The 17,521-nt window shown below is 37.2% G+C and overlaps 1 protein-coding gene across 4 annotated transcripts in view; it reads right to left on the reverse strand.

The window, feature by feature from the left end:
• The window catches only part of LOC108703019 (zinc finger protein 385B-like), a 268,896-nt gene that overhangs the window by 180,666 nt on the left and 70,709 nt on the right, over nucleotides 1-17,521 (reverse strand). For 2 of the 4 annotated variants that reach the window (XM_041578355.1, XM_041578354.1), the window contains exon 1: nucleotides 4,621-5,371. The exons of the other annotated variants lie outside the window; for them this stretch is intronic. In XM_041578355.1, the coding sequence (XP_041434289.1) occupies nucleotides 4,621-4,645 (25 nt within the window). In that variant the 5' untranslated portion in view covers nucleotides 4,646-5,371. Of the gene's footprint in view, nucleotides 1-4,620; nucleotides 5,372-17,521 lie in introns of those variants that run through there. 4 annotated transcript variants of the gene reach the window in all.

Here is a 17,521-nt window from a genome sequence, read left to right on the forward strand (position 1 = left end):
CATGACACATTTTTAATTTTTTTTTTTTAAATTTTAAATTAAGTATTCATTTTCATGCTTGTGTTCAACCTAATGGAAACACGGCAGGCAAATTATTTCTGTTCATTTCAGTGTGAAGCATTGACTCTTTTGCTGGTGTTTTTACATTTTGATAATATTTTCTTCATTTTCATGGAACCTCAGAGTTAGTGGTAACTCCATAGTCTTAGCACACAGCTCAGTCTGAAAGTGTTGATTCAGACTACATCTGTCTACATCTGTCACTTGTGGCTTTGCACTTCACAAAGGTCATCAGAGTAGAAGAAGTACAATTATAATCTCCTGTGGTTGGAGCTGGTCTAGTCATTTGCCCTGGTTTACTAGGTGCTTCAAAAATAAGACTCCTGAGTGGGCTGAGAACAGTTGTCTTGGGCTGATCTGAATTTTATGACCCTCTGACTACTTGACCAAACCCACAGGGGTCTCACTAATTCAGTAACTCTGCCAATGGTTTTATTAAATGCCTGTTTCATTTGGCTAATTAACCCCCTGGCATCCCACAGATGGGAACTGTCAGTACCATGCACACACTTCTCCATGGTATCCCAATATATTAAAAAATATACAATATTATAGAGAGTGTCCCAGGGGAGAAAGGTCTAATATAGGAGACTAGCAAGCTGCTAAAAGACATAAAAGACAGCTCACAGTATGGGGTACAATAATTTTTATAGAAGGGATAAGATGTTCCACTCATTAGATGGCACAATCAGGGAATAAATAGCATGAATAAACCTGTGCTGAACAGATTATGCTTGCAAGAACACATCTAGTAGAGACTTTTGGAAAATTAGCTTGGAGATACAGAAAACGAAGATACAGGAGTTAAATGCGTTAACTCATTTAAGATTAGGCAAGAGGAGAAGACTATCTGATGCCACCTGCAGGAACACTCGCTGCAGTATCACAGTAACAAAGCTTCTTGCAACCATCAAAATCAAATATTCTTATGGGACCTAGATGGTGTCAATTTGTTTAGACAATTTGGACTGGACATAAGTTCAACTGAACCTTATGTTCCAATCTATCAGGTACATCAAATCTAAAATGCAGCAGAAGATAACAGTAGTATTGGAATAAAGATGTTGTCCATCTCTGGAGTATCAGGGAGTGTTCTTTATCCACTATCAAATGGAGCTTTGATGTCACTGGGATGTATTAACATTTGGAAAAATATGTTTTGATTTCTATCTTGTACCTGTATTTTTGTGAAGTTTTAATTTTGTTCCTAAAAAATATATTGTGTCTCAAATAACACTGTTCCGTAGACACCTGAAAAAACAAGTATGCAAAATAAAGGCCCCTTGAAAAAACAAATGTCTCTTTTTCACAGAACCCCAGCATCCACTTAGCAATGGTGTAGGACGAGTCAACCATGGAAAACAAATCCCAACATTTGGGGTGTCCATTAAAAAAAAACGAAAATATAACATGAGCGGTTTCCTACTGATTTATAAGCATTGTTGCTTAATTGCACCAGTAAAGTTACCTGAGGTGTCAATCAGATCTTTGCTTTCCTGTAGAGCCTGTTTAAAGGGTAACTAAAGTAAAATAGAATAATGCTAGAAATGCTGTCTTTTGTATACTAAATATAAACATGAACTTACTGCACCAGAAGCTTAATAAAACAAATGATTTATGCTTTCAACGTTGGCCACAGGGGGTCATCATCTTGTAGTTAAGTTAAACATCTTTGCAAGACTACGCACATGCTCAGTGTGGTCTGGGCTTCAGTTGGGAGGTTAAGCTTAGGGATCATCACAAATTTTCAACACAGCACAAGTCAAATAATATCTGATCTAGAAGCCTATATAGCATGATTCAAACAGAATATGCAGACTGCACTGGGTCTACAGACCCAAATTTCTACACAGTCGCCGGCTGCTCTACAGGGAAACAAACAAAGCTGCTCGAGGTCAGTGAAGTAAGGTGGGGGGCCTCCCCCTGCTATTTGAAAGTATGATTGTTAGGGACTGTCTGAAGTTTTCTATCTGCAGCAGACAGAACAAGTAAAACAAAGGGGGAATTTCACTGCATACAATCAGGTTTCTTATAAAAATGGTACATATTTTGTAATTGAAGTATATTGGAGATAGAAAGTAAAAAATGTAATTTTATTTTTTTTCCTTTACATCCCTTTTAAAGGTAATTGCTGACTGAATTCTATAAAGGCAGCACATAAATAACTGTCTATGAATGCATTTACTGTTTCACCTTACTATGTGTTCATAATCGGATTAAATATGTTTCAAATCCATTTTTATTGACCTACATATAGTAATGTCAATATGGTGAAAATAGTCTACAAACATGTTGCCATGAACTAAGATGAATGAATCACATGGCTCTGAGGACTGCCAGGAACTTTGTTTTTTTTCCAGCTCATAGAGGACCATAGGTTGGACTCTCTGAGTATATGAACTGTGTCCCATCAAAACCAGCATCCATACTTTAAGGCTATTTACATTAGAAGCTGTCTAATATATCGTGTGCAAAGAGAATTTAAACAGAAGTTTTTTGGTTTGGGGAACCAATTTAATAACAAAGAAACTAACCTGCAACAGTAGAGATACTCATATCAATGAAAATGATGGTTTTACTTTTTAACTTATAATTGTTCTTTATATAGCAACGACATGTTACATCATACTTTAACTTGTAGTAGATGGATCAATGCTAATTGCTTTCGGTTGACATGGTAACAAAGCCTATTTGTATGTAAGCCCACAAGACCCTCAAAGGAGGTTTGGGATGCTGGAAATTGTAGTTCCTTAACATTAGACACACATTCCCCGTAATTTAATATCTCAGTGCCAGGGAGCATTTCCTATTACTAAATATTTCTAGTTTTTGCAAAATGACACATTTTTAAACTACTGTAGAAGTGTTGCTGGACCTCTGCCATAAAGCATGACCAAACTGCAAGAGATAGGACAGTTCAACCATTACACGTCTACAGGCAAGCACCAAAGTGACTTAAACCCTTTCACAATGTAAATATGTTTTTCCTAAAAATTAGCTATTGTTGTCAGTGCACAAATGCACAATGCAAAGTGTCAGCTTGAAGATGTTCCTTGGCTCCAACAGGGGACTGAAATCCTGTTACTGAACTGTGGATTGACCATTGCCATAAATGTAAAAAAGAAGGATTTAATAAGAAACCATGTGCTCTGTATAAAACTAATTTCATGCCTTCAAAAGCACATCGTGGCTTGGAGCAAGATAGCGGCCCTGGGACTTGACAGATTGGCTAGCATAACTGGTTTACTTTGCATGCAGCCAGCATAGCCAGGCTCTACAGATGTGGGTGACAAATGCAAATCTTAAATCATCTGTCATATTTGTGACTTTAGCTGGCTGGTGTGCTTTAGCTCAAGAAATGTGCAGTATAGATACAGGGGGAAAATGACCAGAAGTTCTATGATTTTAGGGGTGGAGTTATACTGTAGGCACAGGATGCTTACCACATGCCAGATGCTTCATAACTGCATATCCCACACACAAATAATTTAGGGGGTGCCAGGATTTTCCCCTTATCCTTCTATTTAGGATGCGGTTGGCTTCTCTTTCATAATTACACCAATATTTGAGAGATGCCAGTTCTTTACATTTTTCTCAAAATGTGGAAATGCACGAGCAGTGTCTCACTGTACCCTATTTATAATAACGCACATCATTTTACCCTGGTAGTGCAAGCAGTTTGGCATCATCCAAGTGAATGTGCAAGTCTATGCTGGATAACATCACCATTTATAGAAAAACAATAAAGTGTACCAAGTATATTTTGACCTTGAATATAACATTTACACAAATTGCAATAATACAGATTTGTAATAGAAAAAAAAATAACCACCATTATTCATTTTAATGATAACTTTTACCCCCCAATGCTCAGAGTTCTTCACTAGGAAACAGGTGTATATTAACCTGTTTGAACTAAAGTCAAATAGTATCTTCAACCTGTGGCTTTTCAAGTTCTGCTGATCGGCAGTTCCATGGGTTGGGGTTGCTGTAGGAAAGCAATGGACGATGAGCTACAAGTTGCTGAGACAGTATAATATATATACCTACATCTTACAGCACTAGAATTGTGCCAGAGATACAAAAATATAGCACCCTGCCCTTCCTACCAGATCTGCACAGAATGTAAATACATTGTTTTTCTCTGTCCTTTCTTCTACACAGGTGCAGGGGGATCTTGGCTGACCACCCTCATTCACCCAGTGAAGCTTGTGTTCTTGTATTCTGTTTTTGGATTATCCAGTTCTATTTAGCTTTAATCCACCACATTAAGCTTCTAGGTCTCAGTGGATAATCGGGTGACAAAACCAACCAGCTATAGGGAAAACATTTTGGAGGAGAAATACAGGGAACTCATTATGGCATACGTCTCGTACACTTTACTGTGGTGCCAAAATGTAAGCTTAACATTGTGAGAAATTCCCAAGTTGTATTGTAGTCTTATCTCAGGTTCCAAATACATGCACTCATATAACATTCTTATATATATATATATATATATATATATATATATATATATATATATATATATATATATATAGCACGAAGCACAAGGCTTACCTCGACGGGAAAATCCACTCCACATTTTAGCAAGGAATAAGCCTATGCTTAGGTAGCAGCAAACAGCGACCAAGTTGGACAGAGGGAACTTCCAATAGGCGAAGAGTATAATCTAAAGAACTACGCTCTGGCACCGACCATCTCTGTGTCTGTGCAGTTTCAAATCAATGCAGTACCAACCCTCTGAGACGCTGGTTCATCTCTCACTGCTCATTGAAAATCCTTTACATGCTGGCAACATATTTAGGAGAGAAGAAACGCGTACTGAGTCATTTGTAAAGAAAGCAAAGCAATTACAGAGCTGTGTCTTTATGCGGGGACTGAAACATAGAACTGTGTCACACCAGACGCCTGATGTGAAATTATGCAGACAAAAAAAGCAACCTAAAGGCTTCATTATCAATGCATGAAATCAGCTACTGTGATCAAATTCAGGCAGGCTGCAGAAAGGCATGTGATTATGAAAGGTTCCACCAAATCAGCCCTGAACTGTACAGAATGAAAGAGTCATCTTTGTCAACTGTGCACTTAAAAATAGCCTGTTCCCTTAAAATAATGGACTGAAGAGGCAGAGGATAATCAGTATTCTGTGCAGTGATGAGCAATTGTTTGGAATCAGAGAGAAAAAAAACATCCTTCAATGCCTTAACGCAGTAGTTCAGTGTTCCAGAGGTTTTGTACTTCAACTCCCAGCATCCTTAGCAAGCTGAATGCGAAGAGTAAGAGTAAGCAACATGCCCGGAAGGCAAAAAAAAGATTAAAGCATTACAGAGGATCTTTAACGTATGCTATATCTTCTGTGTCTATTTTGGAAGTAGAACAGATCAGAGTGAGAGGCAGATGGGTGTATTATCTATCACATTAGTAGTGCTAACGCTGGCCAGTCTGATTCAGTGCCGACACAACCCATTCTCTTACTTAAGCATATAAGGAAGTTGTGAAGGTCTACAGATTGTGACATTTTATTCTCCAATTGCTATAGTAATGCAATGTCTGAGACAAACACAATTTTATATTTCATTCTGCAGAAGAGAAGCATTTTGCTGTGGTTCCTCTTCAAGCATTGCCACCGTGGCTGCTATTGATCACAACAGCATTATTCCATCAAAGCAACAAGTAGCTAGAAAATATATGGATTGCTAGTGAAGGGGGGGGGGTAGTTTACAAACTTCCCACAGGGGTGGGTTATGGTTATTTAAGGAGGGAGTCACTGAAATAATGGGCTTGACATCAACCAATATATTAGGGACAGTAGTATGCTGATATCTATATGGTACATTTGATCTATATCAACAATCTATTGCAGCTGTGATTGGTGGTGTCGCTGCTGGACAGCTGTGCTTTGAAAATACGAATAAGCCCCCTGTGTCTTAGTTGCTTCTCTGCCCATGTCTTCAATATATTAATTGTCTTTTCTTTCTATAACACTTAAATATTCCAGAAAGGTTTACTATAATTGTAAACAAATATTCTGCTGAAAGTGCCCTTGTTATAAACAAACCCAGGATGACGGCACTTAAAAGGAAATGCTAACCATCAAGCCACCCATGGAAAACCCTTTCAAAGGTGACAGTTGCTCACATCCCAAGTGCTGCTTTTCACATGTACACATGCATAAGTAAGGGAGAGTCTATGGTGAATCATGTGTACAAAGTGGGGGTCATTTACTGAGATGCCAGACACAAACATGGCAGATTGCATATGTTTTTGGCACTTTGTACCCTGCCTGTTGGTTGATTATTGTTGATTATTCTATCCATATCAACAGGTGAATTTGAAATACAAAGTTCAGCCTTTATCTTGTGTCACCTTCACAGACCAAATATAAGTACAGAGACCTCCTTCTCCTACATGTAATGTCCATACAAACCACATGGGAATGCATCACTCCGAGGTAACTTATAATATCCTCATATTTTGCAACTGGGAGTACTTTATTTATTATAATACACACGTTTCAGTGAGTCATGTGATAGAAATGACATCATAACTCACTGTTTATAACTGATGACATCAGAACTCACCGTTTATAAGGATATAATTTACAAGATATTCATGGCTTTTGTGTATTATATAATTATAATCTACAGTCTGGTCATTTCTCTATGGGACCAGACTGTAAATTATATTCTTATGAACGGCGCGTTCTGACGTCAGAACGCGCTGTTTATAACAGGTGCCCCAGGCCGCCGAATTTGATGCTGCGCATCACAATTTGACGCCGTTGTGTCCGGAATGGACGCTGGCGACCAGAATTTGACGCCGGCGACCAGAATTTCGACTCCGACCCCCCCACAAAATGTAGCTTATAATGCATAATGATCCCCCTACTAGAAATTTATAAAGATATCAGAAGTCATAATATAATATAATAATATATATTAATATAATATAATATCTTTATAAATTACAGTAGGGGGTACATTATCCACTATATATTATCATTATTAATAGCTATTTATTACATATGCAGCACCAATACAAAAGCTAGTTGGGTAGTAGATAGGACAAATAGCAACAGTAGCGCAAAGTAGGTATGGTCTGTTAGTGTTGCTTAAACTGCCCCTTTCAGTTGTTGCCGAAGTACAACTCACAGAGAGTAGGGAACTGTTAGCAACAGGTCAGACAGTTCTACTTTTTTTAGAAAGTAAACCCCCCTATAGTTAAAAGCCCCCATTTGCCACCCTCCACTGACCCCCCTCCCTGCTTCCTCCCTGCATAATGTTCTACTAGAAAAAGTGTCCTACAAAAATTGACTTACATATTCAGAATAGCGCAGCAGAGATCAAGGGTGCTATGTTTGGTAGCTTCGGATTTCTTTGTGAAAGGAGCACCGAAATTTGAACTGTAGGTGCATGCACAATTAAAGGTGGAAAGCTCCGTAAATCACCGAAGAGAAAGAAGATGATCTGGAAGATCACTGATATGGCGAATGGAGGCTTTTAACTGTAGGGGGGTTTACTTTTTAAAAAAAGTAAAGGAGAACTGTCTGACCTGTTGCTAACAGTTCCCTACTCTCTGTGAGTTGTACTTCAGCAACAACTGAAAGGAGCAGTTTAAGCAACACTAACAGACCATACCTACTTTGCACTACTGATAAAGGCTGAACTTTGTATTTCAAATTCACCTGTTGATATGGATAGAATAATCAACAATAATCTCCAAATCTGTTTTACACCAGGTACCAGCAATTTTAAAAACAGCCTGGTTTTTCAGTGCCCAAATATTGATCTAATATTGATCTTATTCTCCTTAGGCACCTCTGCTCTTATGGTTTCAAATGAAATTTGTATTTTGATTCTTGTGTTCCTCTTACTTTAAAGTGGTTGTTCACCTTTAAATTAACTGTTAATATAATGTATAGAGAGTGATATTCTGAAACAATATGCAATTAGTTTTCATTTTTCATTATTTGTGTTTTTTGAGTTGTTTAGCTTTTTATTCAGCAGCTCTCCAGATTGCTATTTAAGTAATCTGGTTGCTAGGGTCTAAACTACCCTAGCAACCATGCACTGATTTGAATAAGAGACTGCAATATAAATAGGAGAGGCCTGAATAGAAAGATGAACAATAAAAACTAGCAATAACATTACATCTGTAGCCTTACAGAGCATTTGTTTTTAGATAGGGTCAGTGACCCCCATTTGAAAGCTGGAAAAAGTCAGAAGAAAAAGGCAAATAATGAAAAAACTGTAAAATAATAAATTATGAAAACCAAATGAAAGGTTGCTTATAATGGGACATTCTATAACATACTAAAAGTCAACTTAAAGGTAAAACCACCCCTTTAGGTTGGTTGTGTCCAAACATGATCCAGTGCTCATAAATGTCCCCTTACATTTTGATGTTGCCAAATCTTAAATAGTTTTCTTTCCATTTCAGAATGTTCCATTCTTTTCTTAGAGTAAGTCCTATCTGGATCACATTATGTGAAAATACCCAACTTATTATCAACGGGCCTCAGCAGAAACTGTTGCAAATAAATTGGAGCCAATCATGGACCAGAGATCTAGAATCCTACATGATAAGTACCCTTTCACTACAGAAAATAAGATAGGGATAGAGAGTATTTAAAGATATATATATAGTTTAACACTTCTTCAGGAGAGACAAGATAATGTGTATGATATCTACAGTGCAAAGCATAATCCACCATATTTTTTGCATGTTTTCTTCTTGTTCTGAACTTATGATTATATATTATATTATGATTTGTTACAGGTCCAAAATGGAGCAAAGAGACTTGAGTGAATACATTGTTCCCCAATGCATGCAGGCACGCCCCTGACTGACCCCTAAGTTGAATATCATTGAGGTGGAGACCACAAACCATGTAGTTACCTACTAACCTATATCCTGCCAACACTGTGCTCTGCAGATGGACCTTCATTTCATGCATTAATGATAACAGTAAATTACCCCTTATGACAAAACCTAATGCCTTGTACTTTGCTTCTGTGTTAATTTAACTGATAATGCAAACCTCCAGCAACTGAGTGGGTTTCAAGGTTTTCCATGTTGCAAATCAACTTTATGGGAAACAAGTCTGTCTGATTTTTTACAACAATAGCAATCCTTTGTCCTCACAAAAAATCCAGGTTGACAGGCATTTGCATTGGCAGTGTCAGCAGAGATGGTTGTATGAAAATGAACATTTAATTATTTAAATGTAATATTTTACCTTAGGGCTCATTACACTTCCAGCCTGTAACTTATATATAGCTGTAGGTCTATAAATTGGACAGAATTTTGCATCTTTCATTAACATGGCTACTGCCCAAGGTCATAAGGAAAAAAACACAAAAGGCAAGACAGAAATGAATCCCAAGCCTACATGAGTCAAGCTTTGGTCTTTGTTCTGTCCTTGAAGAAAGTCACAGGAGTGACTGAAACAATGTATTAATTAAAACCAGTACTGTTTCAGTCCTGTTCAGTGAGTGTTGTATTTTGTGTGTGTGTGTATGGATAGATAGATAGATAGATAGATAGATAGAGGGATAGATAGATAGATAGATAGATAGATAGATAGATAGATAGATAGATAGATAGATAGATCTAGACAATACAGAAATGAATGCCAAGCCTACATGAGTCAAGCTTTGGTCTTTGTTCTGTCCTTGAACAAAGTCACAGGAGTGACTGAAACAATGTATTAATTAAAACCAGTACTGTTTCAGTCCTGTTCAGTGAGTGTTGTATTTTGTGTGTGTGTATGGATAGATAGATAGATAGATAGATAGATAGATAGATGATAGATAGATAGATAGATAGATAGATAGATAGATAGATAGATAGATAGATAGATAGATAGATAGATAGATAGAGGGATAGATAGATAGATCTAGACAATACAGAAATGAATCCCAAGCCTACATGAGTCAAGCTTTGGTCTTTGTTCTGTCCTTGAAGAAAGTCACAGGAGTGACTGAAACAATTTATTAATTAAAACCAGTACTGTTTCAGTCTTGTTCAGTGAGTGTTGTATTTTGTGTGTGTGTATGGATAGATAGATAGATAGATAGATAGATCTAGACAAGACAGAAATGAATCCCAAGCCTACATGAGTCAAGCTTTGGTCTTTGTTCTGTCCTTGAAGAAAGTCACAGGAGTGACTGAAACAATGTATTAATTAAAACCAGTACTGTTTCAGTCCTGTTCAGTGAGTGTTGTATTTTGTGTGTGTGTATGGATAGATAGATAGATAGATAGATAGATAGATAGATAGATAGATAGATAGATGATAGATAGATAGATAGATAGATAGAGGGATAGATAGATAGATCTAGACAATACAGAAATGAATCCCAAGCCTACATGAGTCAAGCTTTGGTCTTTGTTCTGTCCTTGAAGAAAGTCACAGGAGTGACTGAAACAATTTATTAATTAAAACCAGTACTGTTTCAGTCTTGTTCAGTGAGTGTTGTATTTTGTGTGTGTGTATGGATAGATAGATAGATAGATAGATAGATCTAGACAAGACAGAAATGAATCCCAAGCCTACATGAGTCAAGCTTTGGTCTTTGTTCTGTCCTTGAAGAAAGTCACAGGAGTGACTGAAACAATGTATTAATTAAAACCAGTACTGTTTCAGTCTTGTTCAGTGAGTGTTGTATTTTGTGTGTGTGTATGGATAGATAGATAGATAGATAGATCTAGACAAGACAGAAATGAATCCCAAGCCTACATGAGTCAAGCTTTGATCTTTGTTCTGTCCTTGAAGAAAGGCACAGGAGTGAGTGAAACAATTTATTAATTAAAACCAGTACTGTTTCAGTCCTGTTCAGTGAGTGTGAGTGTTGTGTTTTGTGCGTGTGTATGGATAGATAGATAAATAGATAGATAGATAGATAGATAGATAGATAGATAGATAGATAGATAGATAGTGGATAGCTAGCTAGCTAGCTAGATAGATAGATAGATAGATCATAGATAGATAGATAGATAGATAGATAGATAGATAGATAGATACTATATAGTTCCTGTAAAAACAGCATGAAATCATCACAAGCTTTAAAGCCTGTCTTCCACTAAGCTTTTGATAATGGATTGTTAACAAGCACAGCATTTATCTAGGTACATCACACAAACAATGAGTTCCCAGTTTACAGGAATGAGTAATTTGTTATCAGGTCACAATCTCCTCATGGTGATATTTTTTAATTATCACTGGTACTTTGTTTCAAGCCAAATATTTAGATTTAATGTGTAGCCTATGGCTTGGCAATATGCCTAGTTACACCTTTTCTGCTGAAGTGTAATTTAGCACAACATTTCTCCTGTCTGATCTCTAAAAATAGTCCCATCCATCATCTTTAAAATCACACAATGAAAATAATCAAGCAATCAAACAGGAGCAGCGCACATCCTCGCAAGGTGTTTGAAACGGGGAGATCTTGGCTACTAGGCATGATTGCAAGAAAGCAACAAACAATTCCTTTGGAAGGAGATAACCTGGAAGAGGGGTCTGTAATAAATCATGGTTTCAACATTTGCGATGGTATAAAATTCCAACACACTGCTTTTTTCCTTGATTTATTATTCCATTTTAGTACACTGTACTTTTTTCTTATTTTATAAATCAAGAGTAAAAGAAATATATCAGTTGAGACCTTATTATTAATACAAAACTAGGAAGATATTCTGTGGAGCCGAATTACTTATTCTTATAATATTCTCTAGGATTGTATAAAGGTAAATGAAGTTAAAGATCAAGATGGGTTCATTTGGACCAGTTAAAAAACTTTGGCTGGACCTCTGTAAACCAAAGCATAAGTTTACTATAGGAGAGGATATAATATGTACTAATATCACTCTGTTTAGGCCAAACATCTTGTCATCAGAAGACATTAGGGCTAGATGCGGTCTGGGGTTACAGGCATTTTATAGGTGTCTGTGTATTCCCAGTTGCAGGAATTACATCTGAGATCAGGCCTTGAGACCACAAATGACCCATTGTTTACAATATTTTGTTTATTTAAGCAAAAAAACCTGAAAGGTTGCTCACAGTCCCACCTAAAACTGTTAAAACCTGTTGGTTAAAGATCCTTCATGAAAAGTGTGTTGCTACACAATGACTATTATTATTTTTTGTTTCATTAAATATAGGTATTATTGGTGGGCTGTCACTTAGCACCTAGCACTTAGTTGATGATCCCATAGATGGTTGCAGTGTGATTGCACTCCTTGGTGGTCTTGCACTTCTTGAATGACCCCTTTACTTATTTGCCAACCTGAATACAGGGCAGATTTTTACATGCACGGCAAGCTTAGCTATAAGTACAGACTGTGAATTGGCCTAGGCAGTAAGAAGAACGTTCTAGTTAATACTAATGGTGACTTTGCCACGTTTTGAATGAAGGCTTATACTCCCTGAAGACGATCCCCAAAGTTATAGCAATCCATTATATGAATGCATTTATCCCTGGCTCCATCTTAAAAACAAAAAATAAATATCTCTACGTGTTTCTTCTGAGCAGCTGGCACTGTGGAAAATAAAATTGATTTCTCGCTTCTATAGTTGCATTGCTTTACCAGCCATTAAGAGTTTTTCCTTATCAAAGCTTTACTGGAGAGTACTGAAGAGAGTTGCTGCCTAGGAATTATAATTTCAAACAGTAGCTGGATGCAGGCAATAACAAGTCATCCAACTGTATTTACTTGTTTAGAACAAATGTGCATTTACCTCTCCTCTGTAGCCTTGGACGTTAGATATAATGTGGGCTATCTCAGAAAATAATGGTTTGTAGCTGAAAATAATGAGGCTGAGATACTTCATAAGACACACGTGTCAAGGCATCAAAAGCTCTGTTGTTCACAGGTTAATGAATATACAGCCCTGCTGGAAGAGATATATTAAACGATGAACCACAGGCTATATTGTGATCATCTTGGGCACCATAAGAAGCCCATAGCAGCAATGTGCTAGCAGAACATTTAAGGAGACATAAAGTAAACCTTCCATAACAATATTGCTCAGACACAGGTTACTTAAATACTTCTGCTGGAAAACTACTCTTGGCACAGTCCAGCAAAAGAGAGCCATTATAATGTTTTTGTTCCTAATTCAATTATTTTTGGTGACTTCATGACATTTTAAAATGTGCACATATACATCGGTGTCCTGCACATGGATGCACTGCATTACATAAGTACCTGGAGGTAACAGAATAGCTACAGAGCTATGGAGACTGGCTTACTCCTTGCTGGCACTGAATATTTGTATGGTCATAATAAGTCAATCTTTCTGCTTAAAGAAGAAGCCTCCTTGGCTTTTGAACCATTAAGGTACCTCCAGTTGTCAAGAAATTAATCCCTGTATCATAACAACACCCATAACACAAACAAATGCAGACGTGAAATTAGAAATAGACGAAAATGCACACACAAATATTTATCAAACATTAACATCTGTTTTTGTGACCTGACTATGAAAGTTCAAGTTTATAGTGCAAACAGCCAAATCAATGTCAAGGTTATTTTACTTTTAAAGCTCATCAGGCAATCTCAGACAATTCCCCCATAGTTTGTGTCCCACCACAACTTAAAGTCAACTAAACTGTGGTGAAACCTAGGATAAACTAAGTTGACGCTAAGTTGTGGTTTCTACAAATGAAACCTATTACAGTATGTTGATGGTATATCACATTGTATGCTCATTAAGGTGATCCAATAAATATATGTGTGTGTAGAGGTTCTCAAACTTTGGAACTTCTTCTTTTGTAAAGCTAGAATATTCAGGCCCAATGTGATCTGCAATTCAGGATACTCCAGGAACTATAGTTATTATGTTATTGTGGCAGCGTGTTCCTACATCCATAACAGAGGCTTAAACCCCAGATCTAAGAAACCACTCCCACCAACACTCTGAAGGCCAAATGTGAGCAGGAACTTCAAGAACACATAAGACAGAAGAACATAGTAACATAGTTTAATAGAGAAATACAGAGAAATACAGCATCAGTTATCGGATATGTATATTGTTTAATAAATTATATATGGTGATCCTTTCAAACGAACTGTGGTGCTGAGCACATAGAGGAGAGAAAAGCCTTGGGCTGAAGGTGCCTAACCTGCAGACCAGTTAGTGTGGGATTTGGAGAAATGTCTATTTACATAGCTTGCATGGGGATCGACAGCAATAGGATGAGTGAAAACAGAGCAATCTTTTTAAAATTCCTTTCCAGAGGATACACAATTTATACAATGATCCTTCCAATTGTAACCCAACGAGGAGGTGTGATGCATGTAATTATGTGTGACACTGAGATCCAATCTGTACAACACTCACAGTGACTCAGCCAAAGAATGTCAGCAAGTAATTTTGCATGCATCAAGGGACGACGCAAAGCTTTCCTGAACGCCCATAATCACTGACAATAAATGGACATCATTACAGACCAATTATTGTCAAATGGTGTGACCCAAGGGAATATGTGTGAAGGCTAACTAATTCCATATATATATAGAGAGAGAGAGAGAGAGAGAGAGAGAGAGAGAGAGAGAGAGAGAGAGAGAGAGAGAGAGAGAGAGAGAGAGAGAGAGAGAGAGAGAGAATGATAGTTTGTTAGGAAACACCAAGTACATATCCAACCCTTTAAACAGCTCCCCTCCGTTAGAATCCAGGACACTGGCATAAAAGAGACATTGTGCCACCAAACAGACATTCTACAGTTCTGGATTTCCTCTTGATTTGTGCTGAATGGTTACTGTAGCCACTGAAATGGTTAAACTGTGATAGTCTCATTAAATTATTCATGTCAGAATAAAAGGTATTTGGCTATACCTGAAGCAGTATCACTGTGCATAAAGTACTGTCAGTCTGGAAAGAAATATTCACTTTTAAAAATAACAATTCCATTTCTTTTCTTCCAACACAGCAACATTTTAGTTGTTCTTTATGGCAGGGATTCTAAACATATACTAAGAACCAGAGCTAGTGTCCCACAAAAGCGGGATCAAATACAGTTTATCTATTTGTATATTCAGCCTGTATGAACCAGAAGGATTGGAAGAAATAAATGAAAAAAAAGGACCTTAAGTCCCATTTTCAACATCTTCATTGAATATCAAAGAAGCATGATGTGCTTTTATCCCTATGAAGAACCAACACAGATCCCACATCAGTAAGACACAGTTCACATGGAGAAGCATCAGAACAAAACGGCTGTTTTACTTCACTGTAGGTACTCAATAATGGCTAAGCATCAGAGAATATACAGCAGTCAGCAATGTAACCTTCTCCTTTTATTCATGTGCTGCGTTATATTTGTATTTTGCTGCCATCTTGTGGCAAGTGCCTGCGTGCACACACACAGTGTTCATTCCAAAAAACATTAAGGTAGCAAATTCCAGCCACTCATAAAATATGTTAATGGCAACCTACAAATCAGCAATCTATCTAATCTATCTATAAAATACATATACAGTATATACATATATATTTATGCATGGGGGGCTAGTAAGGTCTATTGCATTATGATACACTGGAAGGCACTAACAAAGTCGAGAGGGGAGAACAAGAGGGAGAACTGATTTATATGGCTGTTACAGTGCTGCCATAATGACCTCTATTGTCAGCTACTTATAGATTTCACTCTACATGAAACACATTTTTTTCTACGTCTATATTTTGACGATGCAACTGAGCCAGCATATCTCATATATCAGATACCTATAGATAGATGCAACAGCCAAGGTCACACTAAAGGCTGTTCTAATAAGATACGCTGCACAAGCTGTTCCAGATATCCTTCCGGTAACATTGTTAGGGCATGAGCTAAATGGGGAATTTTCTCTGCAAAGTTTCCTTAACTTGAAGAACTTCAGAAGGGACATTGGGATTCATTTGCTCATCAGTGTTGGTGTAGTACAAGATTGTGAGATGCACTGTGTTGCACATCTACGCATTTTATACCTTATTTTACTGAAAAATTCAATTATTTCCATTATCTTTTACAATCTATTCTCATCTGTTGGGGCTATTGATCTGCGCGTTATCTATATCTATATTTTAATTGGAAGTTAGTTGATGCAGTGCCATGTATCAGAAACACCTGCCCTACACAAGTACAAACACGACTTAACACTGTTGGAATAAAAGCATTTCTCTTTTCCCCAAACATCATGACTGTACACAACATTATGAATTATTTTCAGCTGCTAATAAAATCTTAATAGAATCCTTTTAATCCTGCGAGGGCAGAACTGAAGTTCATGTTTAACTCTCTTCCCAAAAGGCCTGAGAAGCTGCAGCTATTTAACAGGAGCCAATACAGAACAGCATAGGCGTCATACCCACTAGCCAAATGCCACAGTTTCATTGATCTAATAGCTATTCATACACACAGACAAGTAGGAAAGTGTGTAATAACAACATTCAAATTTGGAATAGCTATCATTTCAACAAATAATAATACAGAATATACCAATAGCCCAATAATGCTATCTTATTCCAGCCCTTGATTAAAATTATGAAAGTACTATAATGTATTTATTATATCTTCCATTACAATTGCATTTCAGATACACAATCTACATACTGTACCTGCAGAGCCATGTTGAATTTATAAAGATAAATGTATTCTTTTGGATTCTTTTAAAGAGGTGGTTAACCTTTACATTAACTTTTAGTTTGTTATAGAATGGCCAGTTCTAAGCAACTTTTCAATTGGTCTTCATTATTTATTTTTTTTATAGTTTTTTTAATTATTTGCCTTTTTCTTCTGACTCTTCCCAGTTTTTAAAAGGGGGTTCGCTGACCCCATCTAAAAGCTAATGCTCTGTAAGGCTACAAATGTATTGTCATTGCTACTTTTCATTACTCATCTTTCTATTCAGGCCCTCCGATTCATATCCCAGTCTCTTATTCAAATCAATGCATGGTTGCTAGGGTCATTTGGACACTATCAGCTAGATTACTGAAATTGGAAACTGAAGCTGAGCTGCTGAATAAAAAGCTAAATAACTCAAAAACCACAAATAATAAAAAATGAATTGTCTCAGAATATCACTCTCTACATCATACTAAAAGTTTTTTCAAAGGACACCCTGGACATAAGTGCAAGAGCACTAGGGGGTGCAAATGTGAGCCCCTTATTTCTGAAGTACTTGCAATCAAGTTATGGCTGTGCTCTGCCCTTAGCACTGAGTTTGAAATCTGGAACTAGGTGCAAAGTACAGCCCTGGCAGGTTCCAGACAGGCCTGTCCTTAACACCTGCCCTATGGTTGCAGCCTGCACCCACCAGTGCCCCCTAATGTATGCATTTAATGACACTCAAGTTATGGTATAGGTTGAGGGCAGAGCAGGTTTTACCTATATGACTTCCTCAGCCTGCCCCTCACAAGTGTTTGGTACGGTAACCTGCGCCAATTTTTCACGGTGCAGCAAAGTGCAAAAAACAT

Source organism: Xenopus laevis, chromosome 9_10S (genome assembly GCF_017654675.1).
Source record: "Xenopus laevis strain J_2021 chromosome 9_10S, Xenopus_laevis_v10.1, whole genome shotgun sequence".
NCBI lineage: Eukaryota > Metazoa > Chordata > Amphibia > Anura > Pipidae > Xenopus > Xenopus laevis.